The 14,955-nt window shown below is 37.2% G+C and overlaps 4 protein-coding genes across 8 annotated transcripts; 1 reads left to right on the top strand and 3 right to left on the bottom strand.

The window, feature by feature from the left end:
- Positions 1-1,859: 1,859 nt before the first annotated feature.
- On the bottom strand, positions 1,860-4,821 carry LOC106400986 (triose phosphate/phosphate translocator, chloroplastic). Of its 4 annotated transcripts, none has more exons than XM_048781412.1 (12): positions 4,405-4,821; positions 4,261-4,326; positions 4,070-4,135; positions 3,654-3,732; positions 3,389-3,509; positions 3,208-3,303; positions 3,027-3,139; positions 2,862-2,939; positions 2,654-2,770; positions 2,349-2,448; positions 2,157-2,257; positions 1,860-2,042 (listed from the first exon to the last, which is right to left on the bottom strand). In XM_048781412.1, exons 1-12 carry the CDS (start codon positions 4,671-4,673, stop codon positions 2,025-2,027), a joined length of 1,224 nt encoding a protein of 407 aa, XP_048637369.1. In that variant the 5' UTR covers positions 4,674-4,821; the 3' UTR covers positions 1,860-2,024. The 4 variants fall into 4 exon arrangements, with proteins under 4 accessions (XP_048637369.1, XP_048637371.1, XP_048637368.1 ...); XM_048781414.1 differs by having other exon boundaries at positions 4,393-4,762; XM_048781411.1 differs by having other exon boundaries at positions 2,862-3,139; positions 4,405-4,762.
- Positions 4,822-6,171: 1,350 nt separating this feature from the next.
- On the top strand, positions 6,172-10,070 carry LOC106397183 (pentatricopeptide repeat-containing protein At5g46100). Of its 2 annotated transcripts, none has more exons than XM_048781410.1 (2): positions 6,172-7,521; positions 7,691-10,070. In XM_048781410.1, exon 2 carries the CDS (start codon positions 7,718-7,720, stop codon positions 9,134-9,136), a length of 1,419 nt encoding a protein of 472 aa, XP_048637367.1. In that variant the 5' UTR covers positions 6,172-7,521; positions 7,691-7,717; the 3' UTR covers positions 9,137-10,070. The 2 variants fall into 2 exon arrangements, with proteins under 2 accessions (XP_048637367.1, XP_013693211.3); XM_013837757.3 differs by having other exon boundaries at positions 6,255-7,521; positions 7,696-10,070.
- Positions 9,058-9,863, bottom strand: LOC106397184 (protein DMP6-like). The gene has a single exon (XM_013837758.3). The coding sequence runs from the start codon at positions 9,861-9,863 to the stop codon at positions 9,210-9,212; it is 654 nt and encodes a 217-aa protein (XP_013693212.3). The 3' UTR covers positions 9,058-9,209.
- A 1,219-nt stretch (positions 10,071-11,289) lies between the features above and the next one.
- Positions 11,290-12,733, bottom strand: LOC111198954 (protein DMP6-like). Its single transcript, XM_022688314.2, has one exon. The coding sequence runs from the start codon at positions 12,229-12,231 to the stop codon at positions 11,506-11,508; it is 726 nt and encodes a 241-aa protein (XP_022544035.2). The 5' UTR covers positions 12,232-12,733; the 3' UTR covers positions 11,290-11,505.
- Between the last annotated feature and the right edge of the window lie 2,222 nt (positions 12,734-14,955).

Genomic DNA, 14,955 nt, shown 5'->3' on the forward strand with positions numbered 1-14,955 from the left:
GTGTCGGGGGTGAACCCGGCGTGTCTTGGCCAAGGGATACTGCTTTGGACCGCTGGACAGTTCTAAAAGAGGGAGGCAATTTGAATCTAGCCGGTGAGTTGCAGAGAAATCAGGTCCGGAACTGGCAATGGACTGGTACGTAAGCAGGGATACTTTTATGAAACTAGCGGGTAATAACTATTCTCGAGACAGTCACCCGGGAGAGAAATCGCATGAGAGAGAAACTCCTATCCTGATCACACAAACGAAAAAAACTTGTAAACGAATTCAGTCCGCCTTAACTAGATTTTGGTGGGATCCAAACCAAGACCAACAGAAGATGGCATGGATCTCATGGAGTAAGATGACAAACTCGAAAAGAGATGGAGGCCTTGGGTTTAGAGACATTCAAAGTTTCAATGACGCGTTACTGGGCAAATTAAGTTGGCGGATTTTGGAGAACCCGGACTGTTTACTAGCACGTATACTGCAGGGAAAATACTGTAAGTACAGTCCGCTGCTAGAGGTCCAAGCGTCACAGAACTGTTCACACGGGTGGAGAAGTATACTGATTGGGCGAGACTTGGTCAATAAGCACCTTGGATGGGCAATAGGCAATGGAGAGACAGTCCAAATATGGTCGGATGCATGGCTATCAACGACCAAAGCAGAGACACCGATGGGACCAGCAACTGAACAGACTAATGAAGCCTTTGTCAAGACCCTATTTCAAGCAAATTCGTGCGAGTGGGACATAGGTAAAGTGGAAACTTTGTTCCCAGAGATCGCCCATAAGATACTAAGTATCAAACCAAGCAAGGAGAAAGGCCCCGACAAGAGAATCTGGTTAAAACATGATTCTGGGAAGTATAATACGAAGTCTGGATACCTAGCGGCTTTAGAAGATAAGCCGGATGAGGCAGGGGCTGCAGCATTAAGACAGGTCCCATGGATTAAGAAAGTGTGGGAGTTGCATACACCAACGAAGATCAAACTACTAATATGGAAAGCGATCCATGGAGGCCTCCCAGTCAATGAGAGACTAGCAGCTCGGAACATTATCCCAACAGCTGAGTGTGGCGTTTGCGGAGCCGTGGAATCTATAGATCACGTCTTTTTCTCATGCCCTCTTGCTCAGGAAGTGTGGAGAATGGTCCCAGTCAAGAATGATATATTGCCCTTGGAGTCGGATCGTTTTGTTGATAATTGGATCGCAGTTGTTGGTGCGGTGAGCCTACCACCTACGGGAGTAAATGCTGGTTCAATCACAGCCTGGGTAATATGGAGGTTATGGACCACAAGAAACTACAGAATCTTCCAAGAGAAAATCTTTACACCTCAGGAAGTGGTTACGAAGGCGATTGTGGATGCTAAGGAATGGGCAGTAGCGCAGGAAAAGAAGACGGACCCTGAACCTTCCAAGAAACGGGCGGGAGAAACAATAAGAATTGGAATCACCTGCAAAACTGACGCTGCCTGGAATCAGGAAAGAATGGCTGCGGGAGCAGCTTGGAACTTCTCACAACTGAATTCTGGTCTCAATAGGTCGGATTCAGAAATTTTCACCTATGTGAAATCACCCCTCGTGGCGGAGGGGCTTGCCTTGCGCGCAGCAATGGAGCAGGCACTGGTATTAGATTACAATCAAATCTCTTTTGAATCAGACTCGAAGATGTTGGTGACAGCAATACTAGAGGACTCATCCTACGCAGATTTGCATGGAATCTTATCGGACATCAAAACGTTGAAAGAGGCGTTCACCTCTGTTTCTTTTCGCTGGGTTAACAGAGACTCTGTTTCCTCTGTTGACTTACTAGCCAAGCAAACTTTAAATGCTTTTGTATTGAACCTTTAAGTTTTATTTAATCAGTTGGTGCACAAAAAAAAAAAAAGCTTTATAAAGAAGAACAACGAGAAGAGAAACTCAAAAACAATGTTTGATTTATACGATACAAAATACTATTGCATTTTTGGTTATTTTATTATATAGATATTCATCGGAGGATTTGTTTACGCAACCGTTGACCGCCCTCGGCCGTAGCTCTCTACGCCGTCTTACCTTGCTGTAAGGAAAAAAAAAAGACATATTAATCATCTAATTACCTAAAATTACAATATACAAAATACTTTTGTTATTAATTTTATAAGAAAGAGACAATGAATAATGATGAACTGACCCGTTTCTCTTCTTCGATCTTGGCCTTAATGACAGAGTAGAGTGCAACTCCAGCAATGGCTATTCCAGTTCCGATACCTGTCTGCGTCGATATCTTGTTTCCTGCAAAAGATAATAATTTTCACAAGTTTATTTAATTTTTCACCATCTATGCCTATAACACCAAAGATGAATGGAGTTGTAGTTTTTTTACCGAAGATAACGATGGAGAATCCGATCACGAAGACACGTTTCAGAACGTTTCCAACAGCGTGAGTCAATGGTGCTACTCTCTCCAACGTGTTAGTAGCCAACTACAACCATACACATGATTTTCTTTAGTTTTACTTCTTTTTTCTATATATTAAACACTAGTTTAAGCTAGTTTTGTAATAGTTTGACTTTGAAAATTTTGCTCAAAGCTCGTTTGTAACCAGATTTAATTTCCGATTGTTAGGGTTGAATAAATATTTATTAAAAAAAAAAGATGGAAACTCTGAAAACTGAATTTTGCGTAACCTGATTGTAGAGATGGTAAAACATTCCAACCCAGAAGAGATCAGAGATGAACTTAGTCATTCCCACTTTAGCAATCGCGTCATTGAAACCGTGCTTCAACAGTTGAGGCCCTTCGACCTACCATATGATAAAACCAATAACCCTAATAAAATTACTTGTCTCTCACGTAACTAATGAGAAACACAATTGAGTATTCAAAAGACTTAACGATGATGGCAGGAGGAAGGCAGACGAAAAGAGCGATGATGGAGATGTAAGCGTAGACATTTGTACTGTCCATATCAGTCTGCAAAAGAAAAAAAAAACACAATCCGATTCTCAACATCAAAACTTCAGAGACATAGTTAAGAGCGTGGAGAAGAGATTCAAGAACCATGGCTTTCTTGGAGAAGATGCTTCTGTAAGTGAAAGAGATGTTTGATATCATGGCGCTGATGAAACCAAGCCAGTTGAATGACAACTCAGTGAGTGAAGCCATTGCAACTCCTGCAATTTTCCTTAAAGGTTAATCCAATAAACTTAGGACAAGAAATGAGTTTAATTAGAGTGGTTACCGAGTACAACAGGAGCTAAAGACAACCATAGTGTTATGGGGATCGGTTGTCCAAGAAGGAATTGAGAAGCAGACGCATTGAAGAATGGCTCCAGTGCTGCGTTTTTGGACATGATAAAATGTTAGGTTTTGTTATTATGTATAAATTAGTATTAAATGGGTTTTGCAAGAAGCTGAGATACCTTTGATGGTGTGAGTGAAGGAGACAGCGACGGCTGCGAAGGACACGTTGCTAGTAACATGGCCTATGGCGTGACACACTGCAACTGGTATCAATACCTTGAGGATGTCCGAGTTAATTGGCTGCGATAAATCATCACGAAAATAGACACAGACACAAGTTAAATACATACAACATAGACAAGATAGCGAGTGGGCGAGAGGTCCCAAATAATAACCTAATGAAAAAATGTAGTGATGAAAAAAAATAAAAAATGTAGAACTTACAGCCCGTTTAGGAAGACCCACGGACCAGCTCACCAAGCAGTAGACAACTCCAACGAACAAGTGAATAACCGATACAAAACTTCAAAAAAAATTTGTCAAAAAAAAAACTTAAAAAAATAACAAATATTAATTTATATTTAAATACAAAAGAATAAATGGATTCTCTTTTTTTTTTAAAGAAAATTACTAAATGTATTCTCTTTATATAACTATTCAGATTCGATTCTTCACTGGACCAACAGAATATGGTTCAATCATATTTAGCCATAAGTTTAATCTAAAAACATTTATTTACAAATAATTAAAATTGAGACAAGATATTAAGCATGTTTGTGTTGTATGTTTGGTCTTAAAGATTAAACATTAATGTAAATGTGTTTTGTTAATGTAAGAAAAAGCTAAATGTGTTTACTTACTAGGGGTAAGGGAAGTAATTGTAGATCTTCTTGTTAAGGATGTTGAAAATCACGTTCAAGAAGTACCTGCATATAAAATCAACAAGGGTTACACTAACTCGATACTAAACTTTGGCGGTAAAACCACATGAAACTGCTATAGTGCGCCTAATAACGTGCGCATGTTATGGGGAGAGGATAATGGCACGTACCACATGAAGAAGAAGAATCCGGTGACAAGCCACGGATACTTCCCGAGGAATCCAACTTTCGTCTCCCTACCAAAAAAACGAGTCAGACCACTCGAGTCAAACGAGTCAACACCGAGTGAGCCAGAAACGGACCTCATTGCTTACCCAGCTGAATCACCACCCTCGGCAGCGGCGGCTCTAACCGGCTTGAGAATCTCTCTTTTCTCCGGCGAGCTCTCGAGAAGGAGCACCGGACGGAGCTGACGACCGGAGATCAGGTTCCCTCCCTCTCCGATGGATCCTATCGGCTTAGCGAAAGCCGTGAACGACGACGACGCAGTGCTGAATTGGCGGTTGATCGCTCTGATCGGTCGCCTCAGCTGCGGGACGCCGGTGACCGTTGCGGTGGCGCGTAGCAGCACGCGTGACTCCATCTCGAGATTGGTTCAGTGGTTTTGCGACGATGAGTTGTGACAGTGAGAGGGAAGGAAGCGGAGTATGAGGCTGTCGCGTATTTCAAGAAGAGATACTTCGTCATCACGTGCTTCGCGGTCTATTGTGTTACGGTGGAAGTGATAGTGTGATATGATCCAACGGTGGAGAGTGATGATATTAGATAAGAATCTTGAGATACTGGCGTAGATTGGATTAGGTAGGACCCATCTTATCTTGAGGTGGATGGTTTAAGACAAATAGTGAGTATTGTCCAAGCGAAGTTCCATATCATCATCATCTGTGTCATATATTTTTTTGTTCTTTTGTTATTTTGAGGATAATAATAGTGAAATATTTTGTAGATTTTTCCTCATTTTTACCTTGTGTTGAGTGGTCTTCAAATTATTGAACGTGAAAAAGTCACAAGAAAGTATATTTTTATAAATATTATACTAGTTCAACTGCATGATTTGTGTTCATTTATTTGTTTTTAGTGGTGGCATGTCGGCACTTGATTTGCAACTTTAGTGTGTCTGTCTAATATTTCTCCAAATTTTAAATATATAATCAAATTAAATGCTTTTAGTGATAAACTTTTGTAATAGTCCAAAATATAGCTTTTTAATAAATAAAAAAAATATAATTATGTTCTTTTAATTTTAAAAGATTTAATATAATCTAACATTTCAGCTAAAGCAGCTTTATTTCTGTATTTTTCCAAAGTTTCACTATATGTACAATAAATTTATTTTTGGTGATAAATTTTTGTATACATTAAACAACATGATATCTTATGTTAGATAATGACAAGACAAAAAATCACATATTTTTGTGTGCCCCTCTGCTTGTATGGTCTGGTTAGGGGTCATTGGCAAACTGCCTGGTTAGTTCACTTTGCCAGACTGGTATGCAAACTATGCACTCTTCACTCTTTTCAGATTACAAGATTATCTATCGTCCATTGATCCAGTGCTGGTTCCAATTATTTGCCAAACAACTATCTAACCACATTTTGTAAGAAATGAATGGTCAAATACACCATCGAGGATGGACTACTACAATCAACTAAAATAACATAAAGACATAGCAAGTCGCAGAGTGGTCTCATTCAACTGCAAAATTTTCTTAAGTTCGAAAAATGCTTTGAAGGGTTTAAGGCGTTTCTTTTCTGATTGTTTAAGCTTAAACTTACGATATGTATGTTTTGGATGAATTATGCTAATGTTTAGTTTTCAAACTTACACATATTGTTCTTTTGTACATATAGCATTCTTTAAAGTCATCAATAAATTTGATATTTTATCCAAAAAAAATTGTATAGTGGGTTTTGGATATTATAAATTGTAAAATAGTTTCAAATTCATAAAGGAACATTGCCCTTTTTCAAAGAAAAAAAAATCATAAAGGAACCTCGAACAAGTGCCATATAGATTTTTAGGTAAATAAATAGAGACAATTTTTTTTGAAACAAAGGTGTTAAATTTGAAAAATACACACAAGATTTGCTTAACATTGCTTGATTACATATTTAATAGCTGTAGTAGAGAGACCCTCTAAATCAGCTAGAGAGACTCAGCCAAACTGTTCCCATTGTTTTTTTTTTTTTCCCAAATTGTTATATTATTAAAAACAGGGCCAAGCCCACAAAACAAAAAAACCTAACACAAAAAGCCCAAAGGAAACATGGGTTACAAGATTTACTGCCGAAGCCCAAAAGACATGAAAAAGGCCTACGGCCCACATAAAGGAAACCGGGCAGCTTGCCCGATACGCGAGACAAGGAGGCAGGGGATCGAGCCACGTGTAGAGATCTGGAACATCAGAGAGACACGCGTCGCCCGCCTCGACTTGATCGCGACCGAGACCCAAGACCGCCGGGACTTTTCACCGACAACCCTCTCTTCGCCGGAGCTCAAATACCGACAAGCCTCCGACGAAAACCTCACCGTTCTTCACCACTCTATCTTCACGGCGGAGAGATCCATCTAACCAAAGAGATCTCCTCCGACTTTGAATCACATCAAACCCTAGACAGGCTAGCCGAGAACCACCGCTCTTCTTCTCTTGAGCGTCGTCACCATCGTTTCGCCGACGCTCGAAACATAGAGCCACCACCGAGACCACTTTCCTTCAACCCTTCTTACCTCTCCGCGGGGAGCATCCTCAATCTTCTTCGAGGTCTCCTCCGACTTCAGAGAGACGCGCGTACCCACAAACAAACCCATCAACCCGACCCGAACCTTGGGCGGACCACCACTTAATTCCACTAGATCCGACGACACAAGGCTATGGAAGCCTGTGCTTCCCGGAGACAAGACCGACGAGGCGTTGCTGAAGAAGCCAAGCCACCCCCCGGAGACATGAGCCGGCGACGATGGAGCTTTGGTAGCCTTCATCCCCCGGAAAAGGACTTCCGCCTCCAGACGACCGCGCCTTCCCACCAGTCTTCCAACCACCGTAGATGTCGTTTCACTTAACGAGATAGCGCCAACCGGACGTGGAAATAACCAGAGCTCAGGCAAGGCAAGCCGGGATAGGACGACGGAGAGACACGGACACAAAAGAGCGGACGGCAACACGAGAGTCTCCGACGACGGCACGCGCGCATACGCGCCGGCCGTTCGCCGGAAACCTAGATCTACTATCTCTCTCCTCTCTCTCTCCTTCGGTCTCCAATAAAGTTACAATATATTGTTTTTCTGCACCCATTGTAAAAGCCCTTTTTGTTTGTTTTATTCCTTCCATAAACCCTCGTCAAAGTCTCCAAACTGATTTAGGATTCTTCTCCAGCGATTGGATTCAAGTTCTATCTCGTAACGAGTTTTATCGCTGCTTCATTCGATTTTGGTGAGTTACCGAGAAGGGTTATATAACTACGAGAAATGTTTTATTGACTTGGGTTTGAAACTTGTAGAAACACTAATGCACACAAACTGTTCGACGTAATGCGTAGCTGAGATTTTGCAATTCGCCATCTTTTTGTTTATCTTATAATCGTGTTATTATCTCTCTTTAGTGTAGAAAGGCGTCATTTTTAAAGTAAATGGGAAGCAAAGCGAAGATGTTCAAGTGGTCAAAAGACATCACACCTTCACAGGTTATCAAACTGATGCGAGCTGAAAAAGACGTGGAGAAGCTGATCTCTGTTTTCGATTCCGCAACAGCAGAATATGCAAATGGGTTCTTACACGACCAGAGCTCTTTCAGTTACATGGTCTCTAGGTTGGTCTCCGCCAATAAGTTCAAAGCAGCTGAAGACCTTGTTGCAAGAATGAAGGTTGAGAACTGTGTTGTTAGTGAAGATACATTGCTTTCGATATGCAGAGGGTACGGTCGAGTTCACAGGCCGTTTGATTCTTTGAGGGTATTTCACAAGATGAAGGATTTTGACTGTGATCCTAGCCACAAGGGTTACGTGACTCTTCTTGCTATTCTCGTTGAAGAGAATCAGCTGAAACTGGCTTTTAAGTTTTACAAGAACATGAGAGAGATTGGTTTGCCTCCCACCGTTGCCTCTCTCAATGTTTTGATCAAAGCTCTTTGTAGAAACGAGAAGACGGTGGATGCTGGTCTTAAGATATTTCTTGAGATGCCTAAACGAGGGTGTGAACCTGATTCCTACACGTACGGAACATTGATTAGTGGTTTGTGTCGGTTCGGAAGGATTGATGAGGCGAAGAAGTTGTTTGAGGAGATGGTTGAGAAAGACTGTTCGCCAACTGTTGTTACCTATACTTCTATGATCCACGGGTTGTGTGGATCGAAAAACGTTGAGGAGGCAATGAGATATCTAGAAGAGATGAGGAGAAAAGGCATTGAGCCGAATGTTTTCACTTACAGTTCTTTAATGGACGGTCTTTGCAAAGATGGGAGACCTTTGCAAGCCATGGAGTTGTTTGAGACGATGATGGCTAAAGGATGCAGGCCAAACATGGTAACCTATAGCACTTTGATCACTGGTCTCTGCAAGGAGAAGAAGATTCAAGAAGCCGTTGAGCTTTTAGATAGAATGAATCTTCAGGGTTTGAAACCTGATGCTGGATTATACGGGAAAGTAATCAGTGGGTTCTGTAATGTCAGTAAGTTTCGTGAAGCTGCCAATTTTCTCGACGAGATGATTTTAGGAGGAATAACTCCAAATCGTTTGACTTGGAACATCCATGTTAAGACAAGTAATGAAGTAGTCCGAGGTCTTTGTGCCAGCTATCCAACTCGCGCGTTTACTCTTTATCTAAGCATGAGGAGTAGAGGCATCTCTGTTGAGGTTGAGACACTAGACTCTTTGGTTAAGTGTTTGTGCAAAAAGGGTGAGTTTCAGAAAGCTGTTCAGTTAGTTAATGAGATAGTGGCTGATGGGTGTATCCCAAATAAAGGAACATGGAAGGTACTAATAGGTCACACATTGGATAAAACGATTGTAGGAGAAGCTTCAGAATCTCTTCTCAGAGATTTGGAGATCTAAATACAAGAAAGATTAGATGAAGACAGCTGAAACAAACAAGTCGAAGATATTACATTTAGAATCAGAACATCATTTAGCAATGGGCAGAGAGTGGAAAGCCAATTCCATGGCGTGTAGTAGGAAATGTAGCAAACATCATACTGCAAAAGACTCCTATGGCTACGGGCAAAGCTGTGAGAAGCTCTGCTACTTCAGCTGATGGTTTGGGGAAGAAACAGCTGACCACATTATGATCAAACATAACCACGGCTCCAAACACTAGAAGCGTCATAAAGGCATGTGCGAAGTCTATAAACTGTAGTCTGTAGCTTTTGGAACGTTCTTTAGGAAGAACAGCTTTGCCATCGATTATCCAGAGGCCGTTGGTCGTGGCGAATCCATAGCAGACAGTTCCATTCAAGTCCCTGTAAGAGTCAGTGAAGCTGAGTATGAAGCAAGTGAATGCGCAGATGGAAACCAGCATTTCTGTCATGTATCTGCTAGCGAAATCGCAGCGTCCACCGTTAGTGAGAACTGGTGATAAGACCTGGTACGCGAGAGCTGTCCCTGTGGGTAAGTGGTTAGCTAGATGAGCTGTGGTCTGAAAAGTCTGACCTATTGCCTTGTGTATCCAGTTGTTCCTTTCGACTTCAGGAAATTCTTGAGCTTTCAAGAGTGGAGCTTTCTCTTCTTTGATGGCGCCACCAGCACCATTGACCCCAGCTTCTTCATCTACCTTAGTCTCCATGACACTCTCCAACTCTGTTTCTTTTTTTTTCTTAGGTGCTTTGTTGTTTCTCTGTGTGAGCAAATGTGCGAGTCTAATATAACAGTGGCTGCTTAGTTATGCATAGCAAGGAAGCAAACCTAAGTGTCTGTTTAAGTGAAGTGTAAACTTTGCTTTTGTTGTCTATTATTTACACAGGATTGTAGTTTTCAGTTTTGGTTTGCATCAGTTAAATATCTTTTTCTAGGGTTAGTTAGATTTTGACTGTAAGGACCATCTTATCTTGAAGTGGATGGCTTAAAGGGTACCTTACTATTGAGTGGTCTGTAAAATATTTACGATACAGACAAGTAAAACGTGTGACAGTACAGTCACAAGGAAGTGAATTTTCTTATTATTTTTTGTAAAACTATTTTTTTGTTAAATTTTCAATATGTTTATTTAATTTTCTGTCGGTTTGCTGGTTCAGTGCTTGATATATTTCTTTCATAGTTATAAATGCTTCAAAAAAAATTTGTAGTACATGTTCTTTTATTGGAGAAGTTAGACAAAATAACTATTAAAAAAAAACAAATGCATTTGGACTGTTTTCTGTGTGGTATTATAATGGGCAATTGTCAATAATAGCACCTTTTGAAGTTTATGTCTCAAAAATAGCACTAGAAGGAGAAAGTCACAAAAATGACATTCATTAAAGGGTAAAATATCTATAATACCCTTGGTTTAAAATTAAATAAACAAACTAAAATAAATAAAAATAAAAAAAATAAAAATAAAAAAAAATAAAAATTTTTTTTATAGTTTCAGATTATATGTTTTCAGATTCGAAATTTTTATAATTTTTTTAAAAAAAAAAAATTTCAAATTTTTTTTATTTTTTTTTCAGATTTTATTTTTATAATTTAAAAATACTTTTTGAAACTGTTTTTAAAATTTTTATTTTTTATTTTATTATTTATTATTTATAAAATTTTAAACCCTAATTCCAAAACCCCACCCCTTAACTCTAAACCCTAAGGTTTGGATTAATTAACCCTAGGGGTATAAGTGTACATTACCTCTTTAATGAAACCTATTTTTGTGACTTTGAGCCTTGAGTGCTACTTTGGGAACAAAAACTTGGTTTAGTGCTATTTTAGTCTTTTTCTCTATTATAATTAAGGATTATATGTTTGTAGGAAGAATATATGTTGTTCCTGAACCTTTTTTCAAAGGTTTTTTTTAATGTGATTCTGATTTGAATATACTAAAAAGATTGATCTGAATTTTTCTCTCACAAAAGAATGTAACCTCAAGCTTTATGCTATATTTCTTTCATTTGACCAACTATATGTTGCTTCTGAATCATTTTTCAAGGTTTGATTCTCATTTGAATATTCCATGAACAATTTATTTGAATCACTCTCTCTTTTGATAAACCAATTTTTTTCTTATCATAAAACTTTTGTTTTCTTAAAATGTTTTATTTAATCACAAAACAACGTAATCTTAGTCGGATTCTTTCTATATGAAGACAGCTGAAAATGAACATGCCAGGTGGAACAATTTACACAAACATTGAGATACTCTATTAAGATGATCATCTCAGATACAACAGAGAATAAGTTCAGAATCCAAAGAAGTTCCAAAAGATTTCGACATTTTAAATGATTGAACCAGAACATCATTTATCAGAGAGGGAGAAACCAATACCATGACGTGTAGTAGGAAATATAGCAAACAACATACTACAAAACACACCTATTCCTACGGGCAAAGCTGTAAGAATCTCAGCTTCTTCAGCTGATGGTACAGGGATGAAACACTTAACCGCATTCTGGTCAAACATAACCACAGCTCCAAACACCAGAAACGACATGATAGCGTGTGCAAAGTCTATAAACCGTAACTTATAAGTTCTGGCACGTTCTGGAGGAAGAGTAGCTGAGCCATCGATGATCCAGAAGCCATTGAACGTAGCGAATCCATAGCAAGAGTTTCCATTCAAGTCCTTGTAAGAATCTGTGAAGCTAAGTATGAAACAAGAGAATCCACAGATGAAAACTAGCGTTGCGGTCATGAATCTGCTAGCCAAACTGCAGCTTCCAGCGTTTGTGAAAATTGGTGACAAGATTTGGTATGCAAGAACTGTCCCTGTTGGTAAAAGGTTAGCTAGATGAGATGTGGTTTGAAATGTTTGACCTATTGCCTTTTGTATCCATGTGTTTCTTTCTATTGCAGGAAACTCTCGAGTTTGGATTAGAATTTTATCATCCTCCAGAAGTGGAACTTTCTCTTCTTGGATCATGCGACGAACTTTCTCTGCTTCTATCCTGCGACGAACTTTCTTTGCTTCTATTATGCGATGAGCATCATCGATCCCAGCTTCTTCATCAACCTTGATCTCCATAACACTCAAGCCCTTTTATCAGGTTCTATGTTTTTTTTTTCTATGCTTTGATGAGAAAATGTTTGTGTTTAAATATATATATAAGACTGGATGCTTGCTTTGTTATGTATTGCAAGCAAGTCTGAAACCAAACCTAAGTATTTGTTTATGTGAAGGATAAGCTTTGACCTTGTGTAATGAATTAAACTAATGTGATTCTGATTTAAATGTTCCAGGAACATTTGCTTCAACGACTTTCTCTCTCTCGCTCTAGTCGTTTTGTATCATAAAAGATTTGGTTTTTATTAGAAGCTTTTCACAAAAAAGAAAGTAATGTGTTGTGGGGGATTCATTTTAAGAAAATGATGTTTACGTTAATCTGATAAATGTTCCTCTGACGCGTTTGGTTAGTTTTGATTAGTGTATTTCGTGGAGGCCAAGAAAGACTATTATAATTTGCCAACTTAATTATACCTTTTTTTTGTTTCTTAACGTAATATATTAGTATACGATTAGTTAAATGATAACTAACGTCAAAATCAGATTAGTTGCTTCCTTGGGTGTGTCATTGAGATTAGACTTGCACGTTACAATTTTTACATTATGATATTTCAAATATCAACGAACTAATGAACGAAGAAAAAAAGAAATGCGATATCGTTGACAAACAGAAATTTAAACAAGTTGCTCTTCTCAATCAATTTTCTTGGAACAGTTAGGCTAAAGTGAACAAAAGCCCATATAAAAATTATTACAAAATTGGGCTTCAGGCCTGTTAATTGAACAATGATGTAGGAATAAAATTCTCGGCAAGTCCTATAACTCAACTCTATCCTAACGCTTTCGACTCTATTAAACAAGATTCTTGTTTATGTTGCCTCAGATCACTTCAACTGCTCAATCTTTCCCGTGTTGTATCTAAAGACGAAGATGGTTAAGATAGTCTTCTATCGAGCTGACATGTTCTCAAAGACTTGTTTGTGCGAGTATGATGATGACAATAAGGTTCAGTGTGAAAATTGCATTCTTTGGAAAGATTAATCATGGTGTCCAAAAAGGAGATTCTCCTAGGCTCTTGGTTATAGAGTCCCACGGGGATTAAACCACGTTACCGTTAATGATTCTTTTTGGAGACAGATTCTGTTGTAATTGTTTTCACCGAGGTTATTTACCATTTTGATATTTATTCTTCTCTCTGTCTTCTGTTCGTATATGTGATCTCTTCTTCTATATATTTCTATATCCTTCTTATGTTTCACTCGATTGCAGCTTAGGTGTTGTTGCGTAACCGGTTGAAAAGTTATTATTAGTAGTGTGACTGTACACTATATAGTTTGTACGTTAGATATTTGTATCCACATAGGCACATACTATACATAGCTTCTAAATTAGTTAATGATATATCAGTTTTTAATCTCTATGATCTCTAAACTTAATATCGTATCAGAGTTCTAGTAAACTTCGTTCTTCCACATTTCCTTCATTTTCTCATATTAAATAATGAAGACTGTGTATGTGCCTTCGTTTTGCAAACACAATTCATTACTCTCCTTTTCCTTAAAAAAAGAGAGAATCTACGAACATATTATATACCACAATTCCATTGGCAGTGGTGATCATTGAGCATGGGCTTTATAGATAACAAAACAATTGGTACAACTTATCATATAACATATGTATATTATATCTGTTTGTATTAAGTAATTTCTGAAATCAAGAAAACTTGATGGTGTAACGAACGTACCATTATTCATACGAGGGTCATCAATAAATTGTTAATTTATTAAAAAATTGCAGGATTTAAGGAGTTTTGTAGATATGAACAAACGTAATATACAATCATTTTTGGTTGGTACAGTTAATAAACATATATGCTATTCTTAAAATGACAATATATTTAAGATCATTTCCAACTTTTGGTCTTTCAAATCTGTGACTGATCTTGACTATTAACATATATTAGGTTAAGATACGCGCTTTGTGCATATATTATTTTATGTATTATATTTTTTTAATATATTATAAAATAAGAAATATATATTAAATAATTAAAAAATCAGTAACTATTACTTATATAATTAAATTGGTACACCCATATAATAAATTTAATAATCTAAAAAAATATTTTTCTATTTGATATGATATATAATTAAATTTAAATGATAGTAACATATATATAGTATATTTTAATATTAATATCTACTAAATAATATTTCTACTCATATGTTTTTTTATCATTTGTATCTGTTATATCAAAAAAAATTAAATTACGGATAACAAAATTTTCATTGTGGGATTAATTGTTTAAGTAATTTATAATATTTTTACAAAAATAAAATTATATATATATTTATCAAAAAAAAATTATTCAAAGTAAAATTCAAAATTAAAATATTTATGCATTTTTATATGACATATAGTTTAATTTAAAATGATATATATATATATATATATATCTTTTAATCTTAATACTTACTAAATGAGACGTTCGACTTATATGATTTTGTAATCATTTGTATCATGTCATAACAAAAATTTTAAATCATGGATCACAAAATTTGAATGTGAAACTTTTAACAGTTTTAGTAATTTATACTTGTTTTTAAAAATATAAAATATACAGAAAAATTTAAATTTTTATTATATGGTTAATTTGGTTGTTTAATTTATTTTAATAGTTTAAAATTAAACAAATATAATATAAGATACACTTATTTTAATTAAATCTTTATTATTCAAAAACAT

Source organism: Brassica napus, chromosome A6 (assembly GCF_020379485.1).
Source record: "Brassica napus cultivar Da-Ae chromosome A6, Da-Ae, whole genome shotgun sequence".
NCBI classification, from domain to species: domain Eukaryota; kingdom Viridiplantae; phylum Streptophyta; class Magnoliopsida; order Brassicales; family Brassicaceae; genus Brassica; species Brassica napus.

Coding starts and splice junctions, on each gene's coding strand:
- LOC106400986 (XM_048781411.1), bottom strand. CDS start 4,673: ATGGAGTCACGCGTGCTGCTACGCGCCACCGCAACGGTCACCGGCGTC. Junction 3,733..4,069: donor AATTACTTCCCTTACCCCTA/GTAAGTAAACAC, acceptor TTTTTTTTGAAG/TTTTGTATCGGTTATTCACT. Junction 2,771..2,861: donor GCCTTCCTCCTGCCATCATC/GTTAAGTCTTTT, acceptor ATCATATGGTAG/GTCGAAGGGCCTCAACTGTT.
- LOC106397183 (XM_048781410.1), top strand. CDS start 7,718: ATGGGAAGCAAAGCGAAGATGTTCAAGTGGTCAAAAGACATCACACCT.
- LOC106397184 (XM_013837758.3), bottom strand. CDS start 9,863: ATGGAGACTAAGGTAGATGAAGAAGCTGGGGTCAATGGTGCTGGTGGC.
- LOC111198954 (XM_022688314.2), bottom strand. CDS start 12,231: ATGGAGATCAAGGTTGATGAAGAAGCTGGGATCGATGATGCTCATCGC.